At 30.5% G+C, this 22,483-nt stretch overlaps 2 protein-coding genes across 2 annotated transcripts in view; one reads left to right on the top strand and one right to left on the bottom strand.

Moving 5' to 3' along the window:
* LOC104706249 (protein FANTASTIC FOUR 3-like) overlaps positions 1-954 on the top strand; it is a 1,861-nt gene extending 907 nt beyond the window's left edge. The window contains exon 2 of the mRNA XM_010422423.2: positions 1-954. This exon is cut by the window's left edge and continues 1 nt beyond it. Within this exon, the coding sequence (XP_010420725.1) occupies positions 1-855 (855 nt within the window). The 3' untranslated portion in view covers positions 856-954.
* Positions 9,134-22,483, bottom strand: part of LOC104709229 (uncharacterized GPI-anchored protein At5g19250-like) — a 14,244-nt gene continuing 894 nt past the window's right edge. The window contains exons 3-4 of the mRNA XM_010425878.2: positions 9,308-9,372; positions 9,134-9,186 (exon numbers count right to left, since the gene is read on the bottom strand). Coding sequence (XP_010424180.2) covers positions 9,134-9,186; positions 9,308-9,372 — 118 coding nt within the window. The remainder of the gene's footprint in view (positions 9,187-9,307; positions 9,373-22,483) is intronic.

The raw sequence follows: 22,483 nt of genomic DNA, 5'->3' as shown, positions 1-22,483 counted from the left end.
ATGGGAACTGTTGTCTATCAACAAGGGTTTCAGTCTCAACTTAACGAGCCTAGGGCTTTAAGACTTAGGCTATCTTCACCAAATCCTCACTTCTTTCAACCCTTTGGTTTAGCTCTCAAGTCTCCTTCACTTGACTCCCCTAATGCAGAGGACACCCGAAACCTTAACGATGACAAACCAGCTGCTTCCTCGGGCCCTGACTCAAGTGGCTGGAGCTTTCTCCAGTCCCTATCATCTGGCTCATCCTCCTCAAAGACGACGAGCTCTGAGAAAGAAAAGACTTATGTCCAACGTCCGTCTTCTTGTAGAGCTCTAAGCGACCAGAGCTTAGCATTGTGCACTGAGAATCTCGGAAGCGAATCTGGCTCTGATGTTACAGACATCGATGATTTGTTCTCGCTTGACGTGCAGAGCAAGAATCTCGGAGAAACAACAACGGAGACAAGAGCGTTAAAAAGTAGGAAAAGGAATGTGAGCCCTAGTGATCTCCCACCTCCTTTGACCACTATGAGAGGGTTTCAAAGCATTCAAATGAGACCACACCGTGAAAACGGAAGATTGGTCATGACCGCCACAAACGCGCCACCTAGTAACCGGTGCTTTCAAGCTGACCGGAGCAATGGTCGTCTCCGTCTCTCTATCTTGAAAGACTCGGATGAGTTTGTAGAGAACGAAGAAGAGACGATTGAGGCTGAAGAAACCGAAGAATACGAGGAGGAGAATGAAGAAGAAGTAGAAGCAGAAGATGAAGTGATGGGCATTGAGAATATTCAAAGATCAAGAAGATGCGCTGAAGGCAAACAGGGAAACAGGGGATTGCTAAATTGGGAATCTTTTTGCGTTGCTACTTCCTAAAAACAGAAACTTCTTAATTTGCTCTGTATTTACAATTTCACAATTTTTTATCCAATGTGTCTTTTTTTTAATAGTAGAAATATCGACGTTTCCTCCTAAGTCGAGAAAAAAAATGGAAAATTGGAAAAAAAGATCACTAAAAAAAAATTGTCCATCTACACTTTTTTTTTTAAATAATTATTTTTACTTAAAATACCCATAAAAATTAAAAAAAACCCATATTTAACAAGTTTAAAAATGTGGAATATAGAAAAATAAGTAGATATATAATAATAGAAGTAATATTATTTTTTACAAAAAAAAATGTATAAGTTGTTTTTTTTATGGATAAAATTTGATATAAAAAATTTACAAAACGTTTTCTGTTGTCCTGAAAATTTAAGATGATGTATTCTAACATTTTGTACATGTTATACTAAATTCAGGAATAGTTTCTGCTCTAAATAGTTTAGAGGCCCGAAATTCTGAATTCTACAAAATTCAGAATTTGTATTCTACGGTTTATTCTATGTTCTAAACGGTTTAGTATAATCTTTCTATAGTTTACTATATGCTCTAAATCGTTAGAATATGTGTTATTCTCTTTACTCTATCTCTGAGAAAATTAGTTGACATCTACTACCAAAAAGTAGATTGTATACTCTGAAACTTTTAGTGATTGCTAAATATAGAAAGTGAATATTTAGAATAGGAAACTCAATATTTATCTAATAATTAGCTAAGATCGTATTTATTTGTTAAGATTGTGTTTTACGAAATTTAGAAATAGTTATCTAACGATTTTAGAAATTATTAAAACAACCCTAATCATTTAGTGCACTACCTTATGGTGTGTAAAACCGTTTTCTCCCATTTCTTTTCACCATTTTTGAGTCATGGCAATGCACATCTATGTTAAGAGTGGTGTGTGGAGATTGTTTGACAATCATGAGTGGAGATTTATTATTGATGAAGAAAATCGTGGAAGATTACTAACTTTGGAATCGAGTACAACACATGAAGAATTGAAGATTATGGTTTCAGAATCCTATGGAATAGAGCCTAGTATGGTTGATATGGAGCTAAGTTTTTTACCCACAGATCTCACTGTTGATTGTCCTCCTGTCGTTATGATGAATAATAGTCAAGTCACAAATTTTCTTTCATACTATAAAAAGAAGAAAACAGTAAATTTGTGTGTGACATTCAAAGGTGGTGTTGAGGATGTTGGGAGCATTTCAAACTGGATTTGAATAAAGAACCAGGGGTTTCAAGTGATGAAGATGACGATGGTAGACCGAATGAAAACCTAGCTTTATTTGTGGGTACTAATGATGCCAAACGAAATGATGTTTTAGTGAAAAAAACATCCGACGAGAACGCCGGTTATGGTGTTGGAACGTCGTTCAAAGGTGTTAGCGTAAGGAAGGGTCAATATTTCAAAAGCAAAGAAGTGTTACAAGCAACAATGGAATTGTATGCGATGAGGTACAACTGTGACTACAGGGTTACAAAATCTGATACAAAATTCTGGTGTATACGCTGCATAGAGGATATTTGCAAATGGAGTCTTCGTGCTGAGTGTTTAAATGGGTCTACGTATTTCAAAATCAACAAGTTTGTGGGTCTCCATACTTGTGATCCTTCAAAGAAGAAGAAATTTTGTAGGACACCATCAGCTAAAACAATTGGACATCTCATTATGCAGAATTATGATGGTGTATTGGAAGGGCCTAAACCGAATGATATCATTAATATTATTCGTACAGAGTATGGTTGTGATTTAACTTACTCTCAGGCATGGGAGTCTCACGAGTATGCAGTGAATGAAGTTAGAGGAATTCCTGAAAAGAGTTATGGTAAAATACCAAAGTACTTGTACATGATACAAGAAGCGAATCCGAGTACGTTTACAAATTATGAAGTTGATTACAACAGTAGATTCAAATATCTATTTATTTCTTTTGGTCAGTCAATAAGAGGATTTTACAAGGGAATAAGGAAAGTTATTGTGGTTGATGGAACATTTCTGAAGAACAAATACAAAGGAGTTCTGCTAGCTGCTACAGCTGTAGATGGTAACTCTATTTTGTATCCAATAGCATTTGGAATTGCTGATTCTGAGAATGATTCTTCATGGGAGTGGTTTTTTGAGCAACTTAAGGTTGTTATTGGAGATGATAAAGATTTATCCTTCATATCAGATAGGCATGTGTCAATTAGCAAATCACTTGAAAAAATCTATCCATTGTCTACTCATGGTATTTGCATCCACCACTTGATTGGTAATGTAATTACATATCACAAGAGAAGGGGTGTGGCTGATTTGGTTTCAAGAGCATCTAAAGCTTATAGAGTTGCTGAGTTTGAAAAACATTTTGGAGAAATTTGCAACATCAGTCATGCGATTGGAGAGTACCTAGAGGATGCTCAGGTTAAAAAATGGGCTCGATGCCATTTCCTTGGTTATAGATATGACTTGAACACAAACAATGCTGCAGAATTGATCAATTCAGCTTTGAGATCACCTAGAGAGTATCCAGTAATCCTTTTATTAGATAGCATCAGAGAGATGTTAACACGCTGGTTTTTTGAGCGANCTGCTACAGCTGTAGATGGTAACTCTATTTTGTATCCAATAGCATTTGGAATTGCTGATTCTGAGAATGATTCTTCATGGGAGTGGTTTTTTGAGCAACTTAAGGTTGTTATTGGAGATGATAAAGATTTATCCTTCATATCAGATAGGCATGTGTCAATTAGCAAATCACTTGAAAAAATCTATCCATTGTCTACTCATGGTATTTGCATCCACCACTTGATTGGTAATGTAATTACATATCACAAGAGAAGGGGTGTGGCTGATTTGGTTTCAAGAGCATCTAAAGCTTATAGAGTTGCTGAGTTTGAAAAACATTTTGGAGAAATTTGCAACATCAGTCATGCGATTGGAGAGTACCTAGAGGATGCTCAGGTTAAAAAATGGGCTCGATGCCATTTCCTTGGTTATAGATATGACTTGAACACAAACAATGCTGCAGAATTGATCAATTCAGCTTTGAGATCACCTAGAGAGTATCCAGTAATCCTTTTATTAGATAGCATCAGAGAGATGTTAACACGCTGGTTTTTTGAGCGAAGAGAATTAAGTGCAAAGCAGAAAGATCCTTTAACTGTCAAGGTGGAGAATAAGATTTCAAGAAAAATAGTGAAATGTAAATTCTTTAAAAGTTATCCTATTGGAAGAAACATATTACAGGTTAAAGCGAATGGGCTGGACTTTGTTGTTGACTTGGAAAGAAGGACATGTTCATGTGGAAAGTTCCAAATGGGCAAAATCCCTTGCAGACACGCCATCAAAGGAGATTTTGATATAGGCAATGATCTATATGGATATGCTGATGATATGTATAGCACTACCAGTTGGAGAGAGTACTATGAGGAGACTGTTAATCCAATAGGTATTCCAGAGAACGAATGGGGTGTTCTTGACCATGTTGAGACTGCAAAAGTTTTACCACCTGAAACAAGAAAACACCCTGGTAGACGAAGAAAACGAAGGCATGAAACGGTTGAAGACAAGATAAGTGCGTCTCAATAACCACAATCCGCAAAGAGACACAAGTGTAGCCATTGTGGTAAAGAAGGACACAATAGATCGACATGTGATGTCCCAATATAATTATGGTTATGTTTTATTCTTTGTTAGGTTTTTAAAACATTCACAGTCTATGATTTACTCTTGAGTTGTCAAGTCTGGTTACAACATTTCAATATTTCACCTTTTCTGGTTTCTTATCAAACCAAGTTAACAACAACACTGAAACTCATGTAAAACGGTGGAGGTTGTACAAAGGGAAAAATATGATGAAAATATTGCATATCCAGTAAGGATTGTAGTCAAAACAGACTTCATCAGACTTGTCCAGACTTCAATAGACAAGTGCATAAATTTCACCAGACTTCACCAGACTTGTCTGCAAACTTCACCAGACTTGTCTGCAAACTTCACCAGACTTGTCCAGACTTTACTAGACAAGTGCATAAATTTCACTAGACTTCACCAGACTTGTCTGCAGACTTCACCAGACTTGTCCAGACTTCAATAGACAGGTGCATAAATTTCACCAGACTTCACCAGACTTGTCTGCAGACTTCACAAGATTTGTCTACAAACTTCACCAGACTTCTCCAGACTTGTCTACAGACTTCACCAGACTTCTCCAGATTTTACCATCAATGAATTTCTGAACTGTTTAAGACCATTTCTGTTGTTTGTTTGTTTCAAAGATAACACCATCAAGAAATTTCAATATTTCACCTTTTCTGGTTTCTTACTTAAGACTATCAAACCAAGTTAACAACAACACTGAAACTCATGTAAAACGCTGAAGGTTGTCCAAAGGGAAAAATATGATGAAAAATCCAATAAAAAAAAAACAACATGATCAACCTAGTAATTTGCTGCATCCAATCATGATCATGCACAATATCACCAAGATCACCATCATCTTCTTATTGCTGGTTTTTGCTTCAGACAAAGCATCCTCTATCTTCTCAAATATCTCCTTTTCCATCTTCTCGTAAACTATTTTCTCAAACTCCAATCTCTCTGTTCTGAAATCTTTCAGATGCTTCTCAAATGCAACATTCTTTGCAGTAAGTGTATCCATCTTGTTGACCAAAGCCTCATCAACCCATTTGAAGGTGTGATCATCGTTCCTAAGCTACAAGAAACCCATCTATTATATTCAAAAATAAAACCAAATTCAAACGTGTAATAATACCAATTTACCTTGTTTGATGCAGCAAAGCCACAACGATAATATCTCCGGTAAGGATTGGGATCAGACGTCGATATAAGTGCTACAATTCCTTCCCCGCACTAACATCTCCTTGGGACACCAACCACTCTTCCTCTTGCACGGGAACTAGTTGATCCAGTCGAATTTGTCGATAAATTGCTCATCTTCTTCTCACAATCGAACGAGAACTAGGTCGACTTTAGGTTTCTTAAATTTGGGGATTTATGTGTGTCACTGTAAAGGATCGGGTTTGGTGCAAGATACAGAATCAGTTAAGTTATTAATTTGGTATTAGCTCGTAAACCAAATTAAAAAATCGGTTTGATATTAAACCAAATTAAAAGTCATACCATATATTAACTTAAAAATGAAACCAAAGTCATACCATATATTTAGTTAAAAATGAAACCAAAGTCATACAATGTGTCAAACTAAAGACATACTAAAAAGATGAAAAATCAGTCAATTTCGACTCTATGAGACTCCAACTTTGGAGGGACATAGTTCTTCATACGCTCAAGTAATAGTGGATCATTTGCAACTTCCCACATATCGACAGCAATCTTCAAACGCACTTGTTTGATGTTCTCATCGGTCATCAAATCCAAACTTAGAGATTTCATATGACACTCGATGTATTTCAATGCATAGACCCCGCAATCGCTCTTTGATATATTCAACTCGGACAGCACCTTCATTTCTATGATTTCATATTGTGTCAAAAGAGATGGTTTTCCATTCACCTTTGCATTAATTTCTTTCAAAATCCTTGGGATGCAGTTTGCGAAACACTCGACATACCTTCTACACTTGTGTCCAGCACAGTTGAAGACTTCAACAGTTCTTAAGACGAAGTTAACGCAAACAGAAATCCAGTGGTTACCGTTGACGAAAATCGGAGCGTATATCCTGTCAACATCTGTACCCCATTGTTTACCTGTCTTTCTGTGAGAAGGAAACTCACCATTAGCATAATTGAGAAGTCTACTATCCCATTTGTGTTGTCGCTTTGTTTTCAAGTACTTGTTGTATTCCACTTTGATTGTCTCACTGAACATGCAATTCATGAAACCCACACGGTCTCACTTCATTCGCCCTAAAGATGTTTTCTCCTGGAATAAATACATCATCACATCAATTTCCTTCAAAACAAATAAAAGTTAAGTTTAAATTTGAACATGGTAAAATAATGAACAATTTAAGTATTGAGAAAAATCAAGTTTATACTTACTTGATTGTGCAACCACTTGTTGTGAGAAATGACACGATCAAGTAATTCTAAATTAATTACCGATGTACCCAACTGGAGTTTCTCGTGACTGTGAAACAAATAGTAATTTGTAAGGTCAAAAATTTAAAATCTGGACAATTGTAAATATATGTTACAAAATCTATGTCTAATTTAGAATAAAAATTAGAAGACGTACCCAAGATTCCTTTGCCATGCTTCCAAAGCATTCCATCTAACATCGGATATGAAAACCAAATCAGCATCGTCGTCATACTTTCCCGCATCTATTGTAGGATCAACTTCGGGTACACATGGTTTTTACGAAAGATGTCCTATACTTTTCTCTAAGAAATCTTGAGTGCTCAATAAATCTTGACTGTCAATATTAAAGTCTATGGCACCCGATTTGGTGAACAAATCATCGAAAACAAAGTTGTCTTCCTGTCAATGGAAAGATCAAACAAAGTTTAATGTTTATAAAAAAGACATCCAAACAAAGTTTAATGTTTACAATACAATACATAAGTTCACCAGGACAATTACAATACATAAGTTTACAATTAGCCGAATATTTTCAAAAAAATTACATAGCCGAATGTTTTCAAAAAAAATACATAGCCGATTTCCAAAACAAGTTTTACCAAGTTACTTTTTACTTATCAAACTCTTTGGTTGAACGGATGGTGATTTCTCCTGTGTCAAAAATAAGAATCAATAAGTTAGTAAGGCACCATTACATATACAACACCAAAGCATATATATATTTTTTTTGACTTACCACATCTTTTGGTTTAAATGATGGTGGTGTGGCTTTTGTCGAAGTTGATGCTAGAGTGGATAGTATATCCTTCATTTCTGATACATCATCCTCTATCTTCTTCAATCGCTGGCCTATTTCTTCCTTAAAAGGTTTGAAAGAAGCTTCAAACATACCTTTAATGAATGACTTCATTTCTTCATCAAAACCATGAGTGGTTGCGGCTCGCTGACATAGGAGTTGTATTTTTCGATTCTCTGCACCATGATCAATGTGCTTTTTCTTCCTCTTCTTTGTGCTTGATGCTCCCACATTTACATCTTGCTTCTTCTCGCTACTCTCCAACCCAGAAAATTGATTATCTCCATCACTTTCCTTTTCAACATGATCATCTTCATTTACAACCTCCTCTATCTTCTCTTCTTCAACATCATTAGTTTCAACATGACCCCACTCATGGTCTCTAAAATCGTAACCAGATCGCACCAAATCATTTACGTTTTTGACTCCCACATCATTGATCTCATCAGGCCTAAAAAACTCTATATCATCATGTATGTCACAATTTCCTGACTTTGAGATGTATGGATAAACGATATCCTACCAAAAACACATTAACAAAAATTTTGGTTAAGCAATAGTAAAAACAGAATCATATTCAGACAATGACAATTAAAGAAGAATAGAGAAAAGAAATTGCTAACCTTTGGTCCAAACGATTGCTCTATGAAGATAATGTCTTGATAAAACACTTTTGCAGCTCCCTTCCAGTTAGAACAATTCCTTTTTAATCTTTTCTCCCAACAATTCTCCAATCACTGGAATTGCTTTCATAACCCATACTTGAAGTGCAAAGGAGAAACCGTTAAGGATATAACTGTTGGTCTTCTTCAACTCCTTTCTTGTGTCTATGATTGAGGTCACAAGATAGTCAAAAGAATGTAAACACCAAGGATAAGCTCTCAACTTATCAAGATCCATCACCAACTTGATGTATGAGAGAGGGATCTTTTTCTTCTCGTCCTTAGCCATTACCAAACCAGCTATGACACACACATCTACAAATCTTAGCTTGTCTTCAGGTTGCCACTTGGGAGCTTCTACTAGGTGCACATCCATCAGCCTCTTAATGGTAATCTCCCCATCTCTCTTCAATAATCTAGCCCAAAAACCTTTGTCTTTCTTCCAACTTTCTTCTTTCCAAGATTTCAAATCAAAGCTGAAATCATCATTGCATTTGAGTCCAGTGACTGCATAACATTCTTGCATCGAAAATCTCATTGGCTTCCTTCCAAACACAAACCAAAGCTCATGTTTCTTATATGTGAGCAACTGCCGAGACATAATGTTGTGTATCAAACGCGCAGAGTATCCTAACCCATTCTCGTAGATGGCAAACACATTGGCAAACACATGATCACTCTTCACTTTCTCATACTCGGTTGGCAAAGCATCCTTGATTCTTGTCATGATAGACATTCTGCAGCTATTGTTTATCTGCTTCACTTATGGTTCATCACCGTATTTGAAAAGGCATTTAGGGTACTCCTTGCCAACGCCTGAACAATAGATTAAGAAAAATTATATCAAACACAACTAAATGAGTTGATAGAAATAACTTTCATGACAAGAATCACAACTATTCATGTCTTAATTAATTTTCAAAATATATAAAAGTACCTTCATTAATCATATCGATCGATCCTGATTTTTCACACATGTAGAAGCTAGTCTTCGAAATACACCTGAAATGTGAAAAAACAAACATATCACAATCAAAGAACTATGAAAGCAAACATGATGATGAATCAACTACGAAAGATAAAACTGAAACCTCATCATAGGATACAATTGTCTAGTAATCGTTAACACAACAAAAAAACAAGAGCATGAAGAAGAAATGTAAAATTCAGTCTTTTAAAACATAAAATTCAGTTTTGTCTAGTAATTATTCACACAACATAAAATCCAGACTTTTAAAACTTACGATATGGAGATTTCTCCAAAGGAATGTAAACTTTTAAAATTTAAAACATATCATCAACTCAAGCTATTGGGATTGAAAAAATTCTTGACACAAACTAACCTACAATTAGATGAACCAAGACAAGCCTTGCAACAATTTCAATGCTCTCATCTCTCATAGCTCAATTTAGTAATATGAATTCAAAACCGATTAAGAAAATCAACATGCAACTCCTAAATCTATACACAATGAGAAATCTAGAGTGATTTACACAGTAATATGAAGCCGAATTTAAAATGATGTGAAGAGAAGCAAACGATATTGAACAATGAGAGCAAATAAAAACATGATTTGCAAGAATAAAAGGAAAACAAATCAGAAGGAGGATGAATCAAGGAAGAAGCTTCGCCCAGATGAGAAAAGAATGATAAAAAGAAACTCACCGCCGTCGACTAATCGGAAGAACAAGCCGAAGAAATTCTCCGTCAAAGCCGCTGTCGCTGTATTTGTTTCTTCTATACGATTTGGTAAAAAAGTGAATTGAGGGTGAAAAGAGTTTTCATTCTTTTTGGGTGTAGAAAACTCTGGTTCGAGAAGAGGTTTCTACATACTCAATTTTTATTTTTTTGGTGAATAATTTAAAATTAAATTTATTATATTTTCGAAAATTAGATGGTTTAAAAAGCGAAGGTAAAACTGAGTTTTTATTATTATAAAACATATTTTACCGAACCTAAAATATAAAGAAACATATGGACATTTTTAAAAAAAACATCTTTTTTTCCAATTTCCCCCAAAAAATAGATTAAATTTAATTTAAAATAAAAAAAAATACAAAATAATTGGAAGAAATGGGCAGAGAGAATATGCTTGTGGTCTGGTCGGCAGTTAATCTAGTTTGGTAAGAAAGATTCCCTGAGTGGTCTGAAATTAGTGGCAACCTCATCAACTACGTTAGGACGATCGTATTCATGTACCCAGAAGCTTCCTTCTATTATGCCAATTGGCCCAATTCAGTTTCCAAGTTCCTAGTCCCAACGTATCAAATTAAATTAGTAGTTGGTCGACTTATCATTTATCTTAATTTTCCCTACGATTTGAACGTGTGTATACAATATACTCAACGTCAAAATGTAATCTAATATTAAATTTCAGATTGTCTTTGAGTTTTCATTTAACTTTCAAATTCTGATTAGTATTTCTAGTATTCAAAACTTTTTTTTCCCAGCCTAACAATATTAAAATAAAACTTTAAAGTTGGTTGCTCTAAACGGGAGGAAAGTTGTTTACAAAAATAATGTCTTACAATATAGTATTCAAAACTTTATACCAAAAATATCAAAAATACTTTATAAATTCGTCAAAAATAATATGACTGAACACGGTTCAAATTACACAAATTAAAAGTTACTTTCCAAAATAAAATCAGATTTAATCGTTTGGTCATCACTTAAAAGATTTAAAAATGAAAAGCAGAACATAAAAAAGCCAGCAATTAAAAAATCAAAAAGCATATGTTTTTGTTTGTACATGTAATATATATTAGCAAGCATATATATATATACATATATATATATATATTTACGTCAAGATGCTCTCTCAAAGATGATCAATTCAATTGTATAAATGTATAAGAATGAGCATCTATCTTTTTACCAAAAAAGAATAAAGAAAGAAGAATGAACAACTTAACAATTAAAAAGGAAGAAACTAGGTTGGTCCGTACAACAACGACGTCATCACAACCCCCACCTCCGCATCGCTCCGCCAATATCAAAAGGCTTTTGGTGTACGGACGACGGCTCTGTGCGGCGTTTGGTTAAAAAGAAAAATTATTTGCATATGCTTCAATCAATAACAAGTTGCATGCATCTAACAGCTCAATAAAAATATTCACCACTTTCTTATTTGCATATGCTTCAATGCAATTTTTGAGAAGCTTCTTCTATTTATGTTCTTACGAAGTATATATATATATATATATATATATATATATATATATATTAAACTTTTTTGTTTTCTTTCCATACTTGATGTCATTTTAAATATTTCATATATATCTGCAAGCAAGAGTTGAGGGCACTAACGATGTATTCAAATCTTTTTGTAAAAAATTTACTGATGTGGAAGCAAGTCGTTGACTGAGGTTTGCCATGAGTTTTTTGGTTCATTGTCTATGTTTACTTCAACCGCTTATAAACCAGTTGCTTGTAACTATACTATATTTTGGGGATAAATTGTTCTTACTAACTACTAGGTGATACCCCGTGCTACAGCACGGGATTATATATTTTGTTAGTTACTTTTTTTTGTAATTTGTATTTTTGTAATATAGTTATTTATTTTGACTTATTTTCTTTGTTTATATAGTATTTATTTGTATATTTGGGGTTATATAGTAAATTAGAAATCCNACTTTTTAATTTGCAAAAATATTTTAGCTAATAAGCATATTAAATTTTCAAGTATCACATTATGTTCTTTAAAGTTTCAATATTTTATTGATAAAAAAAATTAAAACAAGAAAAATACTTTTTAAACTAGGAGTCTTTTTGCGAATACTCCACTTACACATGAAAAAGTATATCTTAGATCCAAACTATCTCTTAAGCAAGTTGCAGTAATGGTTTAGTTAAACTATATTTGCATATACAACACACATTTGGTGTGAGATTTTCTTTTTCCTCTCCTTTTGCTAGAAGAATTAGACCTTATCTCATATTTTTTAAAACCATACTTTATAATTGATTACTTGAGATTTATAGTTTCTTATATAAGTGGTTTATAGTTCATAACTTCATATTACAAACATGCAGAAATATACATCGAAAAATATAATATGAAACTAGTATTTTATTTTATTTTAATATATATGGAACTAGTATTAATTAATAATTTCTAATAATATGCACATGATGAGATGGAATATATACATATACATAGTTTAGGTTCTTTTATTTTTGGGCAGAACGTTTATATGTTCTGTATATATAATAAATTAGAAGGTAATTTTATAATTATACGTCTGAAAACTATGAAACTGCAATAATAGTTCAAGTGTCCACTCGTTTTCTCTTTATATGGACTATATATCACTATAATAATAAGAAATATAGTGAGCGACACGTGAAACTCCATTGGACTGCTCTTTGAAACTCTTTATAGTAAGGGTTTTATCTTTTTGGTTATTGTTGTTATTTTTATAATAAAGATGTCGTTTTGGTTATTGTTATTGTTAATCATTGTGTGTTTGTGAGTGGCGATGGGTATATATAAAGCTTCTTTTTCACGTTTCCTTTCCTGCGAAAAGTAGTATGCATGGGATCTGCGTCTATCCATTTTGGTATTATTGCATGTTGAAACTAATTTGACGACATAGCATTATTAATATGGAACCATTTCAATAATTTTTGGTTATATTGCTAGTTTGTACATAAATTGAATTACAATATGTACCTTTATATATGATATAACAATGAAACAATCGACCGAAGAAATAACTAAAAAAACAAAAAAAACCGACACACAATTGCACAAGGCCACATGCACTTGTGTTTTGTTCAAATGAGAACGTTTTATAGTCTTCAAAATAGAGTTTGAAATATGAATATGGCTGTCAATGGGCTGATCCAGCCAGATCCGAAATATTTCCGAGCCTATATTTCAAAGTTTGTGTCTGATCTTAACAGGGCTACAATGCTTTTCCAATTTTTCATGCTTATCTTACAGATCAAAAATTCAAAATTATAAGTCTTAAAAATAAATGTTGCACTATAAAACAAATCAATCAAAGTTTAAATATTTCAACTATATTCACTAAAGCCAACTTAATTTAAAAGAAAAAAATTGAAAACTAAATATTTTTTTTTATTTTAATCAAATAAAACAATATATATAATTCATAAAAAATATCACATTAAGAACTTTTCGGGTCGGTCCAAGCCCGATCGGACTAAGCCCAAAAAAACCGATAATCTGAACAGGCTTAGTCCAAAAAGTCCAATTTTTTGGATATATATATACATATATCCCCTATATAATAAAACGGAAGTACACAACATTGTTTTGTAGACTATATAATTTTAATAAATTGGTTACAAATAGGTTATAGATTAAGTTTTATATTATTTGTATAGTCTGGATTTATTGTTTCCAAAAACCTTAAAGAGAATATTCTAAAGAATCATTTGATATCATCTAATTTACGATATTAATTTTCTTTATTAAATTATTAATCAAATAAAATCCTTTGATATCTAACTTAACATATGAATTTGTTAATTATTATTATAATTCACCTCTCATTTTTATATATGAGTCTATTTTGTGAAACAAATAAATTATCATATTATTTATTATAATTAAAAATAGTTTTATTTTCCGATATATCATAAGTTGAATTTAAAAAAAAAAATATATGCTTCAATCTATAAAATATTCAATTTTTATTAATATTATTCTTTAAAAATAAAATATATTGAATTACAATTTTTAGTCATATTTTTTTGTTGAATTTTATAATTTTATATAATATAATAAATTTTNAATATGGAACCATTTCAATAATTTTTGGTTATATTGCTAGTTTGCACATAAATTGAATTACAATATGTACCTTTATATATGATATAACAATGAAACAATCGACCGAAGAAATAACTAAAAAAACAAAAAAAACCGACACACAATTGCACAAGGCCACATGCACTTGTGTTTTGTTCAAATGAGAACGTTTTATAGTCTTCAAAATAGAGTTTGAAATATGAATATGGCTGTCAATGGGCTGATCCAGCCAGATCCGAAATATTTCCGAGCCTATATTTCAAAGTTTGTGTCTGATCTTAACAGGGCTACAATGCTTTTCCAATTTTTCATGCTTATCTTACAGATCAAAAATTCAAAATTATAAGTCTTAAAAATAAATGTTGCACTATAAAACAAATCAATCAAAGTTTAAATATTTCAACTATATTCACTAAAGCCAACTTAATTTAAAAGAAAAAAATTGAAAACTAAATATTTTTTTTTATTTTAATCAAATAAAACAATATATATAATTCATAAAAAATATCACATTAAGAACTTTTCGGGTCGGTCCAAGCCCGATCGGACTAAGCCCAAAAAAACCGATAATCTGAACAGGCTTAGTCCAAAAAGTCCAATTTTTTGGATATATATATACATATATCCCCTATATAATAAAACGGAAGTACACAACATTGTTTTGTAGACTATATAATTTTAATAAATTGGTTACAAATAGGTTATAGATTAAGTTTTATATTATTTGTATAGTCTGGATTTATTGTTTCCAAAAACCTTAAAGAGAATATTCTAAAGAATCATTTGATATCATCTAATTTACGATATTAATTTTCTTTATTAAATTATTAATCAAATAAAATCCTTTGATATCTAACTTAACATATGAATTTGTTAATTATTATTATAATTCACCTCTCATTTTTATATATGAGTCTATTTTGTGAAACAAATAAATTATCATATTATTTATTATAATTAAAAATAGTTTTATTTTCCGATATATCATAAGTTGAATTTAAAAAAAAAAATATATGCTTCAATCTATAAAATATTCAATTTTTATTAATATTATTCTTTAAAAATAAAATATATTGAATTACAATTTTTAGTCATATTTTTTTGTTGAATTTTATAATTTTATATAATATAATAAATTTTAAATAATTTATTTTGAAATATTTTTAAAAAATATTTAAACTTGATATTAAAGTTAGAAACTATAAACAGTCTAAATTGGTTTGTTATAGCAATGTCAATATAATATGGAAGAAGTTAAAAAAACCAAGTATATTAAAACAAAAAGTATAACAATATATTAAATNTTTACGATATTAATTTTCTTTATTAAATTATTAATCAAATAAAATCCTTTGATATCTAACTTAACATATGAATTTGTTAATTATTATTATAATTCACCTCTCATTTTTATATATGAGTCTATTTTGTGAAACAAATAAATTATCATATTATTTATTATAATTAAAAATAGTTTTATTTTCCGATATATCATAAGTTGAATTTAAAAAAAAAAATATATGCTTCAATCTATAAAATATTCAATTTTTATTAATATTATTCTTTAAAAATAAAATATATTGAATTACAATTTTTAGTCATATTTTTTTGTTGAATTTTATAATTTTATATAATATAATAAATTTTAAATAATTTATTTTGAAATATTTTTAAAAAATATTTAAACTTGATATTAAAGTTAGAAACTATAAACAGTCTAAATTGGTTTGTTATAGCAATGTCAATATAATATGGAAGAAGTTAAAAAAACCAAGTATATTAAAACAAAAAGTATAACAATATATTAAATTACTCATAATATAATAACTCGTTTTTTAAAAACTAAAATCACAAATTTATGTCTTATAATGACATTCAAGTCATCAGGTAGAATATACATCGTTGAAATAACTTCACGTACATAAACTAATACAACATATTAAAATTTTATTTTAAAATAGAAAATATACAAAATTTTGTATAAAATAAAATTTAACCAGTGTTATAACATGTGTACTTATCTAGAATCATTAACAATATAAAACTTACAAAATTAACCTCTACAAGATTAACAAGATCCACCAAGTTAACCTCTACAAGATTAGTGACGCAATGTCTTTTTTGGAGTACTGTGCTTCAATAGGTTAAACTTTCATATTTAATCTGAGAATGTAGACAGATCATTTAAGTTCAAAAGTGGCAATTGGGTATGTTTCTTTGTGGCTAAGCAGAGCAAAAGGATTGGTGAGTGGTTTATGGACGTCAAATATACTATTATTACCAACTGATTACGACCATGACGCGGTCCTCTTTCTATTCTCTATCCTCAAAACGGTCACCAACCTGGATATAAAGTTACGATTTTCCCCTTATTTATTTTTAGCATTTTTATTTATAAAACCACAAAAAAAATGAAAGTATTTAGTTTAATTAGAACCTTTTTTGTTCTTTGAATGTGGGCGCTTCCTTTACATTCTTTTATGATATCGCTCTCTTTGACCGAATATTTAACCAATTAACTTGTGAAATTGATTGCAACATCAAGTCTATGTTGAGTACTATATATGAGCCAAAGCATTATTTTATTTTTTTGGTGAGAAGAGCCAAATCATTATTAATAAGCTGTATTCTAAGAAACGATATAATTACTTTAATTACCACGTAAATGAAGTTGCTTCTTTGTAAAAACTATAACTAAATGCGTACGATTTTGTGTGTGTGTGTCTTAACTATCAAAATAGTTTTTTTTATACTAATATTATCCTATATATCATACAATTGTAGATGGAAATTAAATTGCAACTTTTTTTATTTTTTATTTTCTATCGAATAAACATGAGCAAAAAGCTTGGACATGTTAATTTTCCGGGTGTACTGGATTGATTCCGTGAATCGTGAGTAGTGTCAACATGGCGACAAGACCAAATCCTAGCTAGTACTCTATTGGTGGATTTGCTCCTGCATGTTCTGCCCTAAAATATATACTTTTAGTTTTCTTTTTCTCTGCCAACTTATTAGAAGCATCATTGAAGATAATAAGTTGATGTATCAACCCAATCAGAAGTAAATTTCAAATCCATTAAAGAGTAACGTAACCCGTAAAAGGGTTGTTAAACAACGAATGAAAACTGATACCGATATTCATGATAGGAAAACTCGAACCCTTTGAATCCCACTAGCGCAGTATACAACTTAGCAGGAACCCAATACGTCGGTGGGAAACGTATTCTGATGAGATTTTAATGCGGTTTGTAATTAACGTAATTACAAATATTTTAGGAAAATGTATAAATTTAGTTCAAGAAATACTCAAGATCTCTCGGGAAAACAAGTATACTCTTTAAATTTTGAAAGAAAACCATCTAAGACTCTAAAACTAAATTAATAGTTGAGAAACAAAAAGAAAATCACTAGATGGTGGACTAGTAGTTCTAGTTTGATAGAAGAATTGTTATGTTGGTTTAAGTCAGAAATTGATTTTTGCTAAGTACAGTCTATTGCTTATAGTACATTTGCAAACTTAGAAGATTTTATCCGTTTTTTTTTCAGAGATTAGTCTCATATCTCTCTATAAGTTTTGAAATTTATTATGAGTTAACAATGAAAAATCTAAATCGATATTTCTCAACTTTTGTATTACAGAGAAATCTAATACCGTTTAAAGAAACCCTAAGGTTGTTGTTTATATATTACACTGCCTTTATGAACTATATAATTTTAATTTTATACATAGATCTTCTATATATGTTGACACGAGAAAACCCTAGTAGTTGCTATACTAAGCCCTATAAAGTACGTGTAACAGTAACGATCGACTTCTTCGTTTGAATACACTCATGCACTGACACATATTTATTTGTTGATAATAATTCGAGAGAGAGAGAGAGGAATAACAAGAATAATTGAAGAGGTCCAATAAGTCAACAAATTATAATTCTTGGACACGAATATAAAAATGTCATTCACCACATTAATTTTCAAAGCGCGCACAGCCTTTTAATTTCTTCTTCCTCTATTTTTTTAAAAAGTTTATTCTTTGAGTTTTCATCAGAAATATTGGATAATGCTGTAAAATCCTTGTATGTCGGAGCCAACCAGATTGCGGAATAAAAGATCGAGTTACGAGTGGTCTATATTAGTTTTATGTATCTGCATTCGTTAATTTACAGAGTTATAGAGAAACACTTTGTTGAATACTAGCTAGCTAGGTATACGGCACTTCACGTTTCAGGTTTAAATAACGTGTCCTGTTTAACTCGATCGATGTGATTATTCTTGCATAAATAATCTTAATTCTCACTAAATAAAGTGTCAAAACCAGCAAACTATATTATTATAGATCAATGTAAAACATTGTTTCAATTTTTGTTTATGAATTAAACAAGACTAGGTTTTCAACCGCGGGACTAAATTATAAATTAATATATTTTAAATAATAATTTTTAATTTATTTAGTTTTCGAATTTTCAATTAATTAAATTTTATCTAATTAATATATAATTTTGTTTAGAATATTTTTTCTTCTTCTTACGTTTTATATAGTTTATAACCTAATTATATTAAATTTGTTATTAGATAGAATATAAAATTTTAAAACACTTAGTTTTGTTTTCTATAATTAAACAAAGGTATATGCCTATATGGTATGTTAGTGTATATTTTTATGTGTATACAATTTTTTTTTGTTGGAACATTAAGAATGTGTTGTAGTATGTGTAATATTTTGTAGTTCATATACTAAATAATTTATAAGTTAATTTTTCAAACTATGACTACAAATCTATAATATATAAAATAAACTAATAGTTTTAGTGTTGGTTCTATAGTCCAAACCAGCCATGCTAGACGGATCACGTAACATATTTAAAGATTTTTAATCCGCAAAAACTCATCATACAAAACTCATGAAAGTAAAATATAGTATGTGAGGCTAAAAGTCACTTTTTAACAAATCAATTTTTAAAAATTTTAAAGAACAATACCTCTTCACTCACCTCTTTATAAAATAAAGAAATAAAATCTGTATACATTTACAATTATGTTTGTTACTTTTTAAAACACTTAGTTTTTATAAAAAAAATCAAATATAAATAGAATTAATTTGTTTATTAAATTAATTATTTAATGCCAATGACATATATGTAAATAAGTGTCAACTTCAGGATTTATTTTATAAATGTCTTCAAAAATATATATATATAGAAGATGGTTAAGAGTTAAGACTACGCTTTGAGTTGCCCAAAAAATAAGAAAAAAAAAACTGATTTAATTTAATTTAACTTACAACATAAATATGTGCTATTTTCACTAAAAAAACTCTTAAATAATTCATGTTTCAATAGACTTAACATACAATTTTCTTTATAATACTAATAAATAATGTATTTTGTTTACCCGAAAAATATGCCTCATTGTGAAATCGCAAGATAAAAGAAATCTCACTTTGCTTTATTTTTGTGTTGAATGACTAAATGAGAGAATCATGGAACATTTTACGTAAGAAGATTTTTCTTTTTCAATTTAGTTTCTTGCTAAAGATAGAGAAAACAGGTTTTAAAAAAAAAATCTAAAAAACGAAAGAGAAAGAAAAAGTGAGGGTGAGAAAGTAGATAGATACGATTTTCTCCCAATCTCTGATATTTTCAGTCATTTATATATGAGGGATCGTTATATAACTTCATTGTTTGTTAGTGAAAAGAAAGTGACGTTTCGAAGACGTATCCTAAACGCAAAATTCACTTGTCTTCTTTCTTTTTTTCTTTCTCTTTAAGCGTCGTGTCTGAAAATAGTCAAGTCCCTCAATCAAAACGCTCCCTCACACTTAGAACACACAAATAAAAAAGAGGAAGCACAGAATCTAAAAGATAGATTATAGAAATCGAGACAAAATCAAGATTTCAAAAAGTGAGAAGATATTCTTGTTTCTATTTTACACAGCTTTGTTTTTTTCTTTCTTTCTTTCACGTCTATCCACCAACCAACCGAACTGCACTATGATGATAAGTGTCAAATGGGTTTTTTACTCTTTGCATGTGCTTTCTTGCCATGTTTATTTTCTTCTTTTTTTCGTAAGATTTGTATCATAATGTTGACTAAAGACTTGATCTACTGAGTCAGAGAGTGGGCCGGTAAATAGTAAAAACAATAATTGACCACAAAATACACTTATTAAAAGTACAGAAAATAGTGTACTAGTCCATAAACAATAAAATGCATAAAAAACATCAAACATTATTTTTCTCTCGCATTGTATGAATATTACTAATTTTGAACTTAATATGTTAGTTTTTGTTACAATGAAACCCAAATATATATAGGTACGCTCATATATGTTTCTCTCCTCTTTTTTTCCTGTTTGATATAATAAATCTGAATTCTGAAGCCTATAATTTAGCTTAGGACAATTCTTTGATTCACCCCTAGGGGTGAACCTCTCTTATTCACCCCTTTTCAATTATGGAAACAAATTTTTAATCTAAGAAACAAATTTTTAATTTAAGAAACAAATTATGTATATCAATTAATTTTAAAATTATTAATTCTAAACATTATATTGTAGTTTTTAATTATAATATCTAAACCGAAGTCACTTTTTTATAAACACAAATTGAAATACAATTTTATTTAATTATAAAATCTAAACCCTAGCCATTCTTTTGTGAACCCTAACCGACATATAATTTCGTTTGATTATAAAATCTAAACCCTAACCACTCTTTTGTAAACCCAAACCGACATATAATTTTGTTTAATTTTAAAATCTAAACCCTAACCACTCTTCTGTAAACCCAAACCGACATATAATTTCGTTTAATTATAAAATCTAAACCCTAACCACTCTTTTGTAAAACTCAAACCTACATATAATTTCTTTTGATTATAAAATCTAAACCCTAACCACTCTTTTGTAAACCCAAACTGACGTATAATTTCGTTTAATTATAAAATCTAAACACTAACCACTTTTTTGTAAACCCAAACCGACATATAATTTTGTTTAGTTGTAAAATTTAACCCTAATTCTCTTTTAAAAACCTAAACCAATATATTTTTCTTAATAAAAACCTCTACAGAATTTGTTTCCTTAATATGTTTTGTTTTTTTTTTTTTTTAATTTTGATTTATTTTATAAATATGATATGACTTGGCATTTTGTTGTATTTTGATTGGTGAATTTAGAGGTGTGAACCCAAGAATTTTTCAATAAACAAGGAGCTGATCCGTTGAGGTTTTAACTTTGGAATGGTGCTATCGTTTTCGTAAGTATATCTCTTCTTTATGATTATATTTTTCTTTGAAAAATTAAAACGACATATTGACTTCACGAAAAATTGGACTGACTGATTTTAGAAAAAATTATTATTTTTAAGTAAGAAAATCCTCTAAACACTGTAAATGATTTGAAATTGTTGTAAAACTTTTTTTAGTTTGAAATCCATCACACTTCTTCACAGACCAGGAGAAAATTATCTACCAATCAATCACTTTTTCTGTGAAGTGAACTGTGAAAATAATCAAAATTCGAAAGTCTAAAAACACTTGTGCCGACAAAATGTTTTACACTTTTAATGTAAAACTCATGGGCCTTTCTAGTATGGGCTAATTTCTTGGGTTTTATACAAGTGGCCTACAAGCACACAATATATGTGCCGTCGGTCTATTGCTGCAACAAACCAACATGCTCCTCTCACGTCTATAGGTTTGTTTGGCTTCGACTGGGCGTTGACAAGAAATTAATCTTTCAATATGTAGATAAAAAATGATTATATTTATGTGTCCTTTTTCTTAAAATATATACACTAATCTCGACAATGAGCTCACAAATGGCGTTGATAGTCTACAAAAAAAAGTCATCTAATAATATTTAGCTTAAAGATTGGGTTTCTAATTAGAGGAGCAACCTAGAGTAGACTAATCGTTGTTTCTTATAGAATCTTCATATGATACATATGTGATTTCCAACAAGCAAAATGTAAAAAGAAGAAGAATCTTGGTCGTGTAAATAATAAGTTGATCACTAACTACAGTATCCCGAAGAAACAATACGATAGGTGTTCTTGTTGACATTAAAAATGAATATGTGCTATGTTTATGAGGCCATATTCTCATGGACTTCTCGGTATAGTTAGTATAAGAAGATTTATACCGTTTCTTGTTTGTCGTAAGATTTTATTAACTCATTCACAAGTAGTAGAAGGAAAAAACGATTTGCTCCAATATTGTTCTTCTCTCTATTGTCATAAAAATTCACAACAACCACACAACATATTATGAAAACAAATGAAACAAGGTCATTGAAATATGGAAAAAAAAAAAAAAAAAAAAAA

Source organism: Camelina sativa, chromosome 8, assembly GCF_000633955.1.
Source record: "Camelina sativa cultivar DH55 chromosome 8, Cs, whole genome shotgun sequence".
In the NCBI taxonomy this organism is placed as follows: Eukaryota; Viridiplantae; Streptophyta; class Magnoliopsida; order Brassicales; family Brassicaceae; genus Camelina; species Camelina sativa.
Note: the sequence above shows the minus strand (reverse complement) of the source record. Positions and strands in the feature narration are given on the sequence as shown.